The sequence below is a fragment of the Rhinolophus hipposideros genome, assembly GCF_964194185.1.
Source record: "Rhinolophus hipposideros genome assembly, chromosome: 2".
NCBI classification, from domain to species: domain Eukaryota; kingdom Metazoa; phylum Chordata; class Mammalia; order Chiroptera; family Rhinolophidae; genus Rhinolophus; species Rhinolophus hipposideros.
This window is the reverse complement of record NC_138048.1, coordinates 91,468,791-91,485,814: the sequence shown is the minus strand read 5'-3', so window position 1 is coordinate 91,485,814 and position 17,024 is coordinate 91,468,791. Positions and strand designations below refer to the sequence as shown.

Genomic DNA, 17,024 nt, shown 5'->3' with positions numbered 1-17,024 from the left:
TACAGTGAGTTGAGGATGAAGAAGACTGGAGACGACAACAAGGTCAATGAGCTTCCCGCCTAAACTCAGATCCGAGTCCGAGGAGGGTTAGGGAAAGAGGAAGGAAGACCTAGAAAGTGGAGGAAAGCCCCGAGATGGGAGACTGACTTGGCACTGGATTTAGGAGTCTGAGTTGGTCAAGTAATAAATTGAGTAATTACCCTGAATCCTTCATTCTGCCTCAGCTCTGAGTCCTGCCCCATGATGATAAATGGCTAACTCACAGGAGCAGAGAGCATAGATACCACAAAGACTCAAAATGCCCAACGTAGCAGCTGCCACCTGCCATGGCAAAGTGTGGAAAAACTAAACACAATGGCATCCATGGTGCAGTGATGTAGTAGCTTCCCAAAACTAATGTCGGCCTCAAAATAAGCATTCTGTACATCTGACTGGAGCACTGTTTTCATAAAGCCAAATTCTCTGTGGACGTCTTTCAAAGAAGCTTGGTTAATGAATTACCAAAAACTATGTAATTATAACTTGGCTTTACAGTAATACTAACAACGACAGCTAATAATAGTTGAACACTTACAATGTGATCAACATTATTAGTTTGCCCATTTTGCAGATGAGAATAATTAAGGAACAGAGGAGTGAATTACGGGTTCAAGATAGCAAGTGAGTGAGCAGGATTTAATTTCAAAACTGCCAGATTTCAGACTCTGAGCTCTTAACTATCATACAGCCTCTGGCATGGAAGGATATTTGGAAGGCTCAAAGTGTCTGCATGCCAACAAACAAAAAAACAAAAAAATTCTGCAAGTAAAATTATCAAAAACTGTGCTTTCACGCTAAAGGAAATGTAAAGATATTTAGATATTCAGTTTATAAGTAGAGATCTGGGCTGCGCTGAGTGTGAAACACTCATGTTGGAAATAAAACACAGATGTTGAATTATTTGCTGAAGATAACATTTGAGCTATAGAATCCAAATAATTTCTTCACAGGAAACCACAACCAACTTGTGCACTAGAAAGAGTCTCACCCCACCACAAACCAGCCATCTGCCTTAATGCCTGGAACTGCCATGTACTGGCAAGAATCCATTTAGTAGCCAACAACTCAGGCAGAATGCTTCAACAACCAGCCACGCAATGTGAATTCTGAATACGCTAGAAACAACTTTGAGTGGCGTCACCAAACCATAGGGACCGAAAGAAAATCAAAGAAACCGTTAACAATGGGACCATTCAATGTCATTTATAGAAAAAGGAAAGCTCCTTTTAAATTACTTTCTTTTTCCATAAAACCATAAACAAGCAAATTAGATACAGTTAACAGACGCTAATTTCAATACTATTACTTTGCTGCCAATAAGTGAACTCAATCATCTCGAATACCTGCATAGATGAAAAGCTTTATGGGAAAAACATTCTCAGCACATCTCACACAAGCTCTTTATACATATGAATTTGTTCTCTATCATCAGAGGAAAAAAAGCAGATTATCTGCGTAGGAATCCTCAAAAGGGCCATGGCAATCAACCACTGAGATACAAGAGAATCTGCATCTACAATTTTATGATCCAGTCCTTACTCTGGTATTACAAATATGGTATAACAATTTGTTCAGCAACTTTGAAACAAGAAATGTTATAACTGAGTTTTGCACTGCAGTGTAAAAGAGAGCATAACACTGCTAGAAACTTAGCAGCCTCATGTCTTCGATTACAAATTGGGGAAAATGAAAATGAAGAATTCCAGCCTGTGCATGCATTTCAATCCCAGCCCCTGAGCTGGAACCAAGGCATCCATGTTCCAAATGCCGCTTTTATCTCTGTTCCGGGGATATGTTTTGATGGAAAACATCATAAATTATGAATGTTTGTGTACTGGAAGTATGTTTAAAAAAATACGGTGGAAGAGCTGTTCAGCTGTTCATTTTGTGTAACAGAGAGACAACAGATATTGTTTTCTAGTCTTGAAAAATTACCGTGTTTCCCCGAAAATAAGACCTAGCTGGACAATCAGCTCTAACGCGTCTTTAGGAGCAAAAATTAACATAAGGCCCAGTCTTATTTTACTATAAGACCACGACTTATTTAACATAAGACCGGGTATAATACTAATTTTTGCTCCAAAAGAGCCATTAGTGATGATTGTCTGGCTAGGTCTTACTTTCCTGGAAACGGTAAACAATGGCTAATTAGTCTCCGGTTATACAAAATGTGAATAAAGTCCAATGTTTTATTGTGGAGTGCATTTTCGTCTTAGAGGAAAAGCAGAGCAAAGAAGAAGTCGTTTAAAATATTCATGAATTTCAGCACTAATGAAACAAATACAGCAAATATTTTAACACAGTGTGGAATGAAGGAATGGCTTTTCAAAGTTTCTATACACATATGTATATGTGCATAGAAACACACACACACACACAAACACACACACACACACGCTAAAAAAAGAAAAAGAGAGACAAAGAGTATCTAACTAGAAAACAGTAATTACAGAGTAAGCACATAGTTTTATACCCTACGCACCTCAATCTCTGTCCTGCCTTTTGATTCTCTATGTAGTCTCAGGAAGAAGCCATCAAGAGGCCAACAACCAGAATAGCTCATATCTTGGTCTAGGTTAGGTTCGGTTTGATTCGATTCAATTCGAACCCTGATTAGTGAGTCTACTCATTTAAATATTTAACCTGTCTCAGCAATTTAAAATCAGTATTCCTCATTTTCATTTCACCTTCTCCCTCTAAAGAAGACCCTAATCCTTATTTCTGGTTTTCCCCAACTCTTCCAGAAAGGAAACAAATGTTTTTCTAAGCTTTCTTAAACTTGAGAACATTATTTTCCTGTCTAGTTTGGAAGAAAAATTAAAGCAATTAAATATATTTCCTTGGGGAAAAAGTAGCTCCTTCTATATTGTAAAGTTCTGGAGGGCCAGTAAGGTTTATGCAATGTGTTTTAATCCTTATCTTTTATCCTGCCCCTGACACACTTTAACTGCAGTCTTCACACATTGCACAGTGGGAGGCACTCGAGGCTTCACATTCAAAATAAGCCTTTATTCAAATCCCACTTTGAACACTTTACAGGTATGTGACCTCAAGTAAACTGCTTTATCTTTCCATCACGCAATGTCTTTATTTATTGTTTAAAGACAGTAAAAGATGTATAAATATAGATATTAAAAAAGACCAAGTATAATCATTTTCTTAGAAGATTGTCCAGGACAGCCTGTTCACAAAGGAAGTTACTATCCATACGTCCCATTCTTAACCTTTGCAACAATAAAACTATTCAGCATGTTAACAGTTTCCTTGTGTGGTGACCTGGCACAACCAGCCTGGGTTCCAGTCCCACCTTTGCCACTGAGTAGCTCTGTGAGTTTGACAAGTCACTTTAACACTGAATTTTTTGTATCTCCTCCTGTAAAACAGAATCAAACTCATAAGGAAGCTTGAAGAATCAAAGTACTTCACACACACAAAGTACATAAACATGGTATACTGTGCTTAATAGATACTGACTTTTGATATTGTTTACATTCTGTCAAAAAGGACATTCAACCTCCCAGTGGCTGCCACATTTGACTACTTACCACACATCACCCCCACCCATTCTTCCTTACTAAATGAATGCTGAATTTTATTGGCCAATCATATGCCTCAAGAGAGGCTGATACCCCTCTTGATTAGTCAGGGGAAATCATGGTAATGTCATCCTCACCCAGTGATTGGTTTAGGGGAGTTCAGATGAAACAATTCTAGCCAATGAGAACTGAGAGAAGTCTGCTGGATTATATGTAGTGATTTTCCCTCTTTATTATTAAAATGAAGTCAGTAAAATTTATCTTGCCTAACTTAAGATTTTATTGCATTAGGAGGTGATCTATGAAATGGTTGCAGCCATATTTCTTCCATGAAGTCAAGAAAATAACAGCCCAAACTGAGGAGAAACATGAACCCCAACCTGCCTCCAGATTCCTTCTTTCATGCTGTAATAGATTTTTTATTTTTAAGCCATTTTGAATGTGTTCTCTTATTTGCCCCTAAAAGCATCCTAAACTGATGTGATCTCATTACGAAAGTATTTGGAAAGTCAACCACAAACTGATGACTTACTGAATTATTCATAATTATAGTGTTTTACAGTAAGAGAAGCCATTTAGAATATAGCTTATATGTATTTAAATATTAATGTTAAATAGTCCTTAATGAATTACACTAACCTGAACAATCAAACTGTCCCACCTTGCAACCATCTCAACCCAGTATCTCTAAATCCTATTAGTTCTCCATGTTCATTAATCTGTTGGTCACTAAAACATTTACCCCTTTACCAATTAGTAGTCACTCACCTAGAGTTCGGCTATTCAAAGGAAATGGCCAGAAACAATGGTAACAATCTGAAACTAGAGTAGCTCCTAATTCTTTCTTCAGTAATTCCTTGCTACATCAAAGGAACCATGTTTTAGTCAGTGACATGAGTCAAGTTCTAGAACCAGATATTAACTGAATTTGCATTTCCAGTCCTTAGTATATGCGACTTAACTTTTATGAAATTCAGTTTCCTCTTCTGTACTATAATAGTCCAGAACGTCTATGTATGCTGTGAATATAAAAATGAGGTAAGCTATATGAAAGCACCCTGCAGAGTGACTGACAGATTTGCATCTGACAAAGATTATCTCAGTCACCAAACTCTAGCCAGGTGCTGCTGAGCCCTCTTCTCAACTCGGCTTTAACCTTGGCCTATAAAAATATGAATAAAACTAACATATTTACCAGCTCAAGACTGCATCCATAGATGACTCTAACCTCCCTTAAAGTGTCTGCATAAAAAAACCTCAAGGCTGCCTCCAAATTGACTGTGTGTTCTAGTCAATACCTGAAATCTAGACCCCTGTCTCCCAGGCTCTGTGGGAGGGCCAGAGCCTAACTTTCATAAACACCAGTTAACAAATGCAGATGGGTTTCACATGAACCAACAGACTCCCTTTCTGCTTCCTGTAATTTTTCCTTTCCCTGACTCTACTGAACTCCCAGTCACCGCCTTCCTCACTCCTTCATTCTCCCTTAAAATGCCCAGTCACCTCTCCAAACCAGTTTTCACTTCATACTGGGCTTTTAACCCTACTGAACACAGGAATATACTACATCCCCAATATAGTATATTGCTGATTAAAATCTGTTCTTACCACTTTAACTAGTATATGGTTTTCTTTATCTTTGACACTCTCTTCATTCAATTAATTCATCAAATACTTACAAACACACACTGCTCGTGGAGGAAATAAAGTTGCCTGTAATCATTCTGTTTTGTTGGGCATCTCTGTCTCCCCTCGTACCCATATAACTACATCAGACTTTATCCTACCAGCCACTGGGACTCTATCACCCACTTTCCCACTCCCTTTTAGCTGCTGAATTCACCTCCTTGAAACAAAAGTGATTGATCTTTGCTTAGCATTTACTTTCCTTTCTCAGTCTCAGCTCCCTGCACATATTTCTTGCTCAGGGGTTTCAGAGAATGTAAATGTATTTCAGAGTCACAATTAACCCTGTTTGGAGTTGCAAGTCCAAAAAGCCACTGCATAACTTCTTAGAACAATGTTTCTTCTCCCATCACATATCCACAGCCACATACATCACCTGAGTTATGGAGACTTCTAAATGAGGGATGGGAGTGAGAGGCAGCCAAACAGGAAGAGAAACGTAAAAGTTAACTAATAAATAAGTCCCCTTCTCCATCATAGTCAAGACATTCAATCCTTTCATTTTCCTAGCAAGAAAAAGATACAACCTGCTTAAATAAGTCACCATTAACAAAACAATCTCTACATTAATGCAGTGTACAAAGGAAGGTGTTTTTAATAAAATGTTTCATTATAGTAGAACTAGAACTGGTACTTGAAAGAGAAATACATTAGCAATTTACGGTATTTCATACTTGCTCAGGATCCTGTACTAACTGTTATTTCAATATAAGAATACTAACTTGAATTTTTACTATCCAAATATGACTGTCAAATTTTTCAATAGAGCACAGAGATTGGCGAATATCATTTAATAACCTATGTTTAGTTTTGTTTCTAAATTGAAGACTACATGAAATCCCCACAGAAGTAAAACCTATTAGCGTGGGGCTTTTGAGGGGGCTTTGGACAAAATGACTCATGTAGACAACCAGTTAAAGTAATTATCAATTATGAGAAATGTGAGGGGGAAAATGCAAGTTAAATTGGATGAATCAGAAGCAGTAGTAATACTTTAATTGCAAACTGTATTTCAAGTTCAAAGTGGCAAACACAATAATGGTAACATCAGTGGATAAATAAGGGACAAGGAAATAAATAGATGATATTCTAGATTATCTGAAAATGTATTCTGTTTAATTAAATGCTTTTATCACTGAAGTCAGACCTAGAGAACATCATAAAATCATGATAAAATATGGCTACCAGACAAGAGACAATGCTTTGAGGTTAAACTGTACAGTTTAGAATTGGCTTCCAGTAATCACTGATTGAATAAGCAACTTTTAATTAACCCCAGGGGATTATCTTACTTCTGATTTTGAGGACTTTAAATACTTGCTCTATTGAGATATCAGGTATTTACTATTGACCATATCTAATCTGTTTAATTTTACCACTGTCAATGTATTACATCACCCTCATTCATTTCTATACAGTGAAGATTTTGAAACCTCAATTACATAACCTATGCCTCAGATAAAGGTTCAAAAGAACAAATCTTAGCGACATTTAAAAGTTTATTACCAGTCTAATTAATTTTCATTGCAGGATGTAAGGCAGGTTCATCTTTGCTATTCCTCCTGAATTAAATAATCAGTGTGACTTGATTATTTTATAGATACTCTTCTAAAGATATCCGTGTATTTTTGAAAGCCTATCACATGCATAGCAGTGCACATGCCTAAAACATGCATAGCACATGCATAAAAACAAAAGTTTAAAATAAATACTCAGACCTGAAGACAGTATATTTTCAAGGAACCTAATTATTATCCAAAGTTGAGTAAATATGAGTATATTTTTAAATAGCCAGCCATTTTGTTTTTATCCTGCTGAGTAATACTAAATATTCATTCAGCATATACTAGGGATGCCACAAAAATGCATACAAGTGGGCACTTTGGTCAACGTTGCTCAAGCAGTAGTTTGCCGTAATCAGAAGTGTCTGGACGCTGATCGTAACCACTTTGAGCACCTCTTGTAATGGCAGAAGTGAAATGTGACTTGCATTCATCTTTTGTTATCGGTATATATTCAATATTACAATTTTAACAGTTTTCCTTTCTTCAAATGTGTATACATTTTTTGTGGCACCATCTGTATTTGCTAAGCACCTACTATGTCCCAGGAATACACATACGACTTTACAGTGAACTCCCTACTCAAGTACATTCTATTTAATGAAAAGCCGCATAGAAAGGCACTCTTGCTCTCATGGAGTTGGTTCAAATGGCAGGTCACCTAGAGGACAGTGCAGTTTGACATGCAGAATTCAGGTATATTAGCATCTCAGATTGGATCTCCAGTGCCTTCACACTGACTGGTATATGTCAGCTATTAATATAGATTTGTTGAAAGAGAGAAAGATGCCTTCAGTAATAAAATGCTTGAGTTGAGTCTTGAAGAAAAATAATAGCAATTGTCAAGGCAAAGAATGGAAGGGAAAGTATAAAATACATGGGGGTGGAGGTGGACATAGGGTCCAGTCTGGAAAAACCAGGGATGGTACAAGAGTGTTTAGTGTGCAGAGTACCAAGCCTGAGGCTGAGAAAACAAGATGGTGCAAATGAATAAAAGATAAAAGTCTTAATAGTCCTAAGAACTCCCAACTAATTCCAATGACAGGTAGACCCCTAATTAAAATGAACAGTGTGTGTCCGTAAACACAGTTCGAAGGTATCTTTGAAAAGTATACTGACATAAAATATGTACTATATGACAAAGTCATTTTTGAGACTTGCTTCATATGTGTGAGTAAAATGTATTTAGGTAAGAGCAGGGACATTATAATAGGAAAATATGCTGTATCTAAAAGAAAATATACCAAGTCCTGATCCTACCATTCTTTATATCTTCCTTCTTAGGCAAGTTATTTCACCTCTTTGAGGTTCGTTTTCCTCTTTTCTAAATCAGGATAGTATCTACCTTTCAGGATAATCATGAAACTGCAAGTATAAGTGTTTTGTCTAAGGAAATAGGTTTAAAAATGTATATGGCATATATTTCATGATGTATTTTATAACATATTTGTTATTGTTTGTATAATAATATTTAGAGAGAAATGAAGTAGGGCATATATATGTATGTATATATCAGAAAGACTAGTATTACAGATACTAGAAAACTGGTTGGATATGGATGAATTACAATAACAGAAAAATTGTCCACAAACCTTCCATACATATGACAAAAGTACAAGTGTACTTATTTTCTTCAACTGAGAACTTGGCTCTGATACTATAATATAGGTCTTAGCCATATTACATTGGTTTATTTTACAAGTAGTGACGTGTTTCTTTAACACCATACATGCATCTGTAAAAGCACTGATATGTGAAAAATTGTGCAGTAAAAGGTATATCAGCACTGACAGGAAAGGACAAGATTATAGGTCAGAACATTCAAAACTTCCAAATATGTGTAATCAAGCACTAACAAAACCATAGTATCTTAATTAAAATATTAGTATAGTTAAATCTCTACTGGTGTATTTGTACCTAGTTTCTCTATTTTCTTTCAAGATGCAAACCCTGAAGGACATTCACTTTGAAAACTATGATCCAAGGTGTAGTTTAAAAAATAATAATAAAAAACAATGAACAAGTAAACAAACACGTCATCTTAACACAGGAGAAAATGACTTCTCAGTTTCTTTAGCTTGACTCTCACCATTGCCAGATACATAATAGTGGAAATCAAGAAGGTTCTTCGAACCACTAAACTAATACTTGCACTAAGGGAAGGCATTTGAGTTGATTTTTCATATTTCTTAACATCTTCATAGATTGCTAAGGAGTTCTCTTTAATTGTGAGAAAGTTTGCTCCAGATCATTTAAAATTAATGAGGTGAAGAAATCATATTCATATATATATATATATATATATATATATATATATATATATATACACACAATTCCTGCATCATCCCCCTGTTTACCAATAGCATATGAGGTAATATGTAACAAAGAAACACACACAGAAGCAGAAAAGATTGAATTGTATCTTAAATGCATTTGATGTTCATTGGCTATAAATTTGGGTATCAGCAACAGAACTTAGTTAATAGCTCTAGGCAAATCAGACACTCAATCTCAAAACATCGCCAATCAGGATTTTTATCAAGATTAAATGCCTATTAGAGTATACCCTCAAAACTATTAGTTCCCTTGGATATTAACAGACAAATTTTCAACTCCATATATTCAATATAAAATTTATTTTTTGTTTTGTTTTGGTGTTACTTCTTTTTTCTGTTTTGTTTTTGGTTTCCTTTTTATTTTGTCATATTTTGTTTTGTTTTTGAGTTTCCATAGAATGAAAAGGAAAAAACAAACAAACAACCCTATGCTTGGTTTTCTTTATTTCTCTATTTCTATTAGGGTATAACCATTATTTCTGTCTAAGAGGCTTAAAACTTCAGGCACCACTTCCCTCTCAATTTCCCAAATCAAATTTGTTATTAAGATCCATTAATTCTATCATAGAAACACAAGTCATGCCCACTCCCTTTTTATTTTCCTTTGGTCCACCCACACGGCGCCTGTAGACTTAAAAACAAAACTTGAACCACATTATTTTCCTGCCCAAAGAATGGCTCCCAAAATCTACACAAGAGCTTCAAACTCAGCTTGGCCTCAAGACCTTTCCGCCTCCCAGACCCACCAATATTTCCATGATTGAGGCTAACAACTCACCTTTCCAAAACCTTAACTGAATTACTGCTGTCCTCTGAACATCCCCCTCTTTTCCTAAAACTTTACCATTTTTTTTCTCCTTGTATTATTTTCTCGGTTTACTCTTACCATATTGAGGCCCTGTCTGCTTCACTAAGTGGCAAGGTGGTGTCCTAGCTGAAAGATAAGTCCTGAGTTCAAATCTTTGTTTCTGTGCAACCTTAGACAGTTATTTAAATTTTCTATGCCTCGTAGCCTTCGAGTATGCAAGGAGAATAATAATATGAAGTAATTCGAGGGCTTTTGAACATATTAAGCTAGTTAATACATGTAAAGTACTTACAATAGAGCCTGCTATTAGTACACACTCAACAAATTTTAGCTTTTTTTTAGGTACTGAATTCTGAAGCACTTATTTAAATCACTTATTTTTAGTTAATTATACAATATCTTTAGTCATTTGGCAACATTTGGTTGAGCAGTTTTATAGATCTCTCATATGCTTATTTGGCTTTTTAAATTTATATATTTTTTTGTCTTCTCAACTATTAACATTGAATTCTATGCACCACCTCTTCTCCTCAAATGCAAATTTTCAAACATTAAATCCTTAAAAAATAGGCACTGAACCAGAATTGAGAATATTTAATCTTAATTCCAGATAAATCCTAACTATAGCTGATATAGGCAAGTCAGATAATCCCTCTGCACTTCAATTTTTTTCACTCATAAAATAAAGTTAATAGTCTCTTGAATTCTTAATGATTAGTTATAAACTGGTTGAAAGCACTTCCAAAAAGTGGTCTATACGGTTACAAGATGCTGGCATTATATTCATTGTAAGGTCTGAACAACTATTTATTCATTGATTAACTGGAAAAATGGCACAGAACTTAAGTGTTATAATTATACATTGAGCTGAAGAAATGTTCGATTCTTCGTTTTAAATAAATAAATAAATAAATAAATAAATAAATAAATAAATAAATAAATAAAACTGATGTGGAATTTTGATCCTCAGAGAACTAAATTAAGAGTTTAGAGACCAGAGCTCTAGTTATTAACCTTTCTACTTTTCTATCATACCTTTAATAAGTCACTTATCTTAACTGAGTGCCCAGCCTAACCTTCTCAGCGACTAATACCACCAGCCTGGTGTTGGCCCACAGAAGGGAGTCATACAAAAAGAAACCCCTTCAAGACCTTTTACTGCCATCTGCTGGAAAATTGTGAAAATAAATATGTATTCTTTGGCAATGAGTGGCGCCCCCTGGAGTTGTTCATCACACAACCTATGCAATCATTTTTAAGAATGATTCAATAAAGTGTTTGAGGCACTGCAGACATTTAATGCATGTCTGATGAATGAATAAATAATGAATAAGCCCCCTTATCAATGAGTTAGATCATCTCTGCTTCAACATGTTTTTCTAACCACAGAGCAGCTCATGATGATTTTTAAAAATTGAATAAATAAAGTGTTTTTAAACCACAGGCAGATTTGACTACATATTATACCAAAAATATAAACAATGTCTGTCATAGCAAGGTTGCCGTTTTACAAGATGGCTACACATGTCTATCATCACAATTGCTCCTCAAGGCAGGCCATATGGCAAGGCCAACTAGCCGGACGTATTTATATCAGATTTCCAAATAAGCAAATAACGGTTCTGAGAGTTTAAGTTGCTTCTTCAAAGTCAAGGAACTCTTAGTGATTTACGTCTTCTGGTTTCAAGTCCAGTGTTCCTTCCCCTTCCCGGCTAGTTTCAATAACACAATTTTGATCAATTGACCTGAAATTCTTACAACTTTCATCATCATTCTTCAAATTCCCCACCATCTCTCTTAACTATGGTTAGTGGCACAAATGAATATGTGAAACTACAAAGTATACTGATTGCTATTTGGTATCAGCACTATTATTATAGTTGTGAATAGTTGAAATTTATTAAAATATTTAAAAGAGTTCTACATACAAGCATTTTCATTTGCTAAACAATTAAAGATAGCTTGGCTCTACGAAGCTCAGGAATATTACATTTAATAGAAAGCATAAAAACACTGTTTATATCTTAATGTGCTTTCGTATCAGATAATTTGGAAAATTAAAACTAATTTATAATCTTTTTAATAGGCCTTTTTTCAATATAATTGGGATAGTATAAAGAACACAAGGAATTTAGAATCTAGGTCAATAAAACTTGAAAAACAATAAATTTCCTTTATAACAATATTAAAATTATTAATTTAAGTTTGCATATACTAACACCTAGAGGATTAATTTTATTTTGGACTGAAACAACAAAAGCAATTCAGACTCCCTCTACCACATATCGAGCTCTTTCTTCATGCTCTTGAAAGTTCATGCTACGAGAGATGACCCTGAAAACAGATAAATTAAAATCATTTTCCCAATGTCAAAAGCCAGTGAAAGCAGCAGGACTAGTTCCAGAGGCTTCAGACTGAAAACCCTACTTCCCTTTGCAATGCTCCCTCCTGAGGATTCAGACAAAAACAAATTACACTCTTTGGCTTGGTCACCAGCCCTGGCTTCTGTAGTCATTTCTCAGTCCCATTGCAAACTAGTCCTGCGGTAGACGAAAGCCATTTTATTTACTAAATTATATAAAGTTTGACTTTCTTTTTGTCCTGAATGACGTTCTTTTGTTCCTAATTGCTTCTCTAATAGAACATTACCTCTGGGAAAACATCAGCCCCCTGTGTCATTGAAAAAACTCATTGGACACCCGGGACCCACCAACTTCCCTTCTTGCTCTCTGGGCTCCAATTCATCATTAGAACTAAAGTGACCAAAAATGCTCTACTTAATGCCTTTGATATAAAGCAGGGAAAGAAACCCTCTGGGCTACTCACTGACAATAACGATACTAATTTACATAGTCTATCTTCCCTAAGTACAAAGGAACATGGAGTTGACTCAATAGAAACCTAGCAAAAAGAGGCTGACCACAGAGAATTAGAGCAGGGTAGGCAGAAAAAGGATGGGAGAGAAGCTCTAAGTGTGTAACACCCTACACAGAAGACAGGTTTGTGGAGACCTTCCTGCAGACCTGACACCAGTAGACACCCACACACACCTGTGCTTGATTTGTAGAAGGTACACTTCTCTAATGAATGATGACTCACTAGTACTTAACCATAAAGAGTAAATGGAAGCAGATGCTTGTAAACTTAACTAACTAACTAGGCAATTCACTTCCCTCTCCCCTTGATTTTGGCTTAGGTAAGTGTGCTGACTACATATGAGTGAAGTGAATTGCAAGAGAGATGAATAGTTCTGTTTTCACTTTACCTTTTCGTACAACAATGCTTCTGTTGTATCTACGTGAACATCCAGTAACGGATTTTAGTAATCATACTTGGGTGATTTTTAGAAGATGAAGAAAATGATTTAGAAATTAAAAAGGTTTCAAGAAAGCAACCCCTACGTAGTACTAGTTTGGGAATCTAAATTTACATAGATCCAAATGCATGCACTCTGAATCACAGACTCAAGTTATCACTTGACATTTATGATGACCGAGGCTGTGACCAACTTTTGAATACAAAGGAAAAATAATTGCAGAAGTTAGAGTTATAGAATCCCCTTTCCGTTGATAATTCAGACTAGACAATTAAATCCTAACCTTATTTCATTAGATATTAATCTTGCAGTGGAAATGAGAGGCTTTTAAAGAAGCATTTCTGCTGTAATAAAAAAAGGCTCTCACTACAGTAGAACAATCATGTTGTGTTGAAAGTTAGAAATAGAACTATTAGGCCGTATTAGCTAATCACGGTATTGGCATCCACTTAAGTTAGTCAGTTTTTCAATTCTGTTATTTTCTCCTGTTCAACTGCTGCAATTCAAAACGTTTTGACTACTTAAAAGGGAATACATCACCGCTGCCTTTCCCCAGCCTAACTGCACACCACTTTCCACAGCAATAGCTTCAATCATGCTTCATAAAATCCCCTGCAAGTATATTGTTGGAAACATAAATCAGCAAGCTAGAATTTTAGTATTTCTAAGGCAAGTCCAGGGATCACCGACTGGAGGGTTTTTCCATGTCCCCCTTTATAAAAGAATAAACAAAATTATGAGTTACACCAGATCCTTTTTTTTTTTTTTAATAAAAACTGCTCCCAGGGGAGTGTCTGATACTTCCTGCTACATCCTTAATTGGAGAACAAAACACCAGCATAGAGGAATTGGACTCCTGGATCAGGCTTGCTGTTTCTAAGCATCTTGACTTCATTAGGGCACAAGGCACAGACGTACTACATGTTCCGTTTCACAAAAGCTAGGTCTCTCTGATGTGCATCTATGCCGCTGTGAGTGCCATGCATTTTTAAATTGTACTAGATAGAGAGATCTTTAGAACAATTCTCTCCTCCTTCCCTGTTTTATTGCAGTGAATATGGGCTCCCCTTCAGGCACGTTTCAGTTTTAGAGCTCCTCTTTATAATGACCCTGTATTCTGAATTATAGATTGGGTAAATCACACATACGTTACATATGTAGACCCAAATTATATGTGTCTCTATGTACTATTTAAACATTCCTACATTTTCCTTGTGTCTTCCAAATGCCAACACATTTAAGGTCTACAATGGTAAATTCACACACTCCACAACTGAGACATTTTTCTTCTCCAAACCAGTAACAATGTAATGGTAAGTCTGCATAAACTTGCTTCCTGTTATGCCCCCATTGTACTCCATACTATCTACACTTGGTTAATTGCAGTGGTATTTTAACTGCAATTTTCAGGGACTTCTTCTTAGTATTCAGAAATACCTGTCTATGTTATAAATGAACAGTTGAACATAATCAGAATCTCTCCAAAAATTAAAGCAGCATATCTATAGGGCATAAAGTATACATTGATTTTTGCCGTGATAGTGATTGAATTAACCAATTGGGATAATATTAGCTTCAGATGGACATAGCTGCAAATATACTACGACTGAAATTTTGCGTACTCTATGTTACTAAGGGAAAATGAGCAGCATCTCACTAAGACACTTTACAAACTATAGCAACATCCAATGTTTGCATTCTGAACATAAAATCTGCATCTAATCGTGTTTCATCAGCCACTAACATTATAGCTTTAGGGAGGAGAAGGGCAGAGAAACGAAGGTTTCCTACCCAAATTGTCAAGCCCTGCTGAAGAATGATAGAAGGACCCAGTAACTGAGGAAGCGCAGAAACCACCATTTCTAGGCTTAAAATGGAGTTCTACCACCCCCTGCTGGATCAAGTGAGCAACGTAGAAGTGGCTAAAAAAATGCTTAGAATGGAATACAGTGGAGATATTTTAACTTGTCTTGCAATTTATTTTTCCTCCAAAAACAGTTCCATGCAGTACTAATAATATAACATTCTCTAAATGATTACACATCACAAAATCACTGCTATTTTCTTTTCCTTTACAGACTTCCACCCATGCATGTTTTAGCATTTTGTGTCCCCAATTAAATGTCCAAACTTGTCTGGATAGTTGAAAATACCTCCATTTATTACATTTATTATAAATATGTTTTCTGTGAATGGGAACTATCTTTAAAAAAAAAAAAGCAAGATAAATTCCCATATATTTCTATACAGATAAACAGAGATAGCTTCCATACATTTTCTCTCAGGTTATTATTCTGTTATGCTTTTTTTTTTCTTTTTCCTTTTTCTTTTTCTTAAGAGATAAAAGCTCCCACTAGTTCTCCACAAGCTAAAAAAAAAAAAAAAGAAAGAAAAGAAAAGAAAAGAAAGAAAACCTTACAAGTGTAATAACAATCTGATGTTATACAAATTTTCAACCGTGATGTATTAACAAGGGGGGAGGTGTGAAAATGAATGACTGCAACATATCCCTAATTTTTATCATTTGCTTTCTTACGCACGACATCCATGGCCCCTCTCTGCTCTCCTAGTTTTCAACAGAAATAAGCCACCATCGTTCACTTCACAGTCAGGAATCGGGGTCTTGGGAAAGCGGGGAAAAGCGAGAGTCTCTACGAACTGAATTTCTCGCACACAACGGATATTTCGAAAACGACTTTAATGCTGATAGTTTTTGCTGCTTCTGCAAAGCATCACCGTTCCCCTTCCTCCCGCCACCTCAGCGATGTCACTGTTAATGCCCACCAACAGACTCATCCAATTTTTGATAATGAGAACCAGAGAAAGCCACGATCCCAGGAAAGAAGCGGTTTGCCTCGACCTCCTTCCCGCTCACCGATGCCCATCTCTCCCATTCTGTCTTTTCTCATTTTAAGATAACACAGGCAGCTTTGAGCGGCAGCGGAAATAATAACGACAGCAATCACTGTAACTTTAGTTCTCCCCTTGAAAGCCCCGCGTGCCTCCCTCTGCCTCTCGGGGTGGGGTGGAAGGGGGGGGGGGAGTAAATGCAACCAAGAACCACACTCCTACCTTGCCCGCTCCTGACAAGCAACCCGAGCAGGTAGAAGGAGAGGAGGAGGCTCATGTTCAGGACGTGACACGGGTGGACACTTCCAAAGTTATTAAGTCCAGCCCCGGAGAGAGAACCTTCCGCTTCCACGGCCGCCTCAGGTAGAGCCGGCGCCGCTCCCGGGTGCCCCGCCGCCCGCCGCCCGCGCGCTGCTCCTCGCAAAGTGACTGCACGCTCCGCGCCTTGCCGCACTATATCCAGGCAGCCGCGGCGGCGGGAGCAGCAGCAGCAGCAGCAGCAGCAGCAGCAGCAGCAGCGGCCGCCGTGGCGGCAGCGGAGCCGGGCGGGGAGGGAGGCGGGGGCGGGAGCGCGGGCGGGGCGGGGCGGCCGAGGCGTATCCCTCCGCGCCGCACGGCGGCGGCCTCCGCGAGGCGCGCGGCCCCAGGATTCGTCCGCACTCGAGCTCGGAGACGCGAGTTCGGTGCCCGAGGCCTCCGGCTAGAGGGGCCGCTGTGACGGCGCTGTGACGGGAGCGTGCCTGCGAGTGGAGGCCCTACGCTGAGCCCGGCTGCCATCCGCAAGTTAACAGACAGACGCCTCGGTGCCCGGGAGGGAAGGAAACCTCGAGCTCTTGCACCGCTGCCGGCCAGTGCGCGGAAACGAGCCGCTTAAGCTGATGCAGATGCCGC

At 37.5% G+C, this 17,024-nt stretch overlaps 1 protein-coding gene across 2 annotated transcripts in view; it reads right to left on the bottom strand.

The window, feature by feature from the left end:
* Nucleotides 1–16,671, bottom strand: part of NCAM2 (neural cell adhesion molecule 2) — a 459,814-nt gene extending 443,143 nt beyond the window's left edge. The window contains exon 1 of one of the 2 annotated variants that reach the window (XM_081065129.1): nt 16,356–16,671. In XM_081065129.1, coding sequence (XP_080921255.1) covers nt 16,356–16,410 — 55 coding nt within the window. In that variant the 5' untranslated portion in view covers nt 16,411–16,671. The remainder of the gene's footprint in view (nt 1–16,355) is intronic. The other variant, XM_081065130.1, reaches the window with a different exon arrangement.
* Nucleotides 16,672–17,024: the final 353 nt, after the last annotated feature.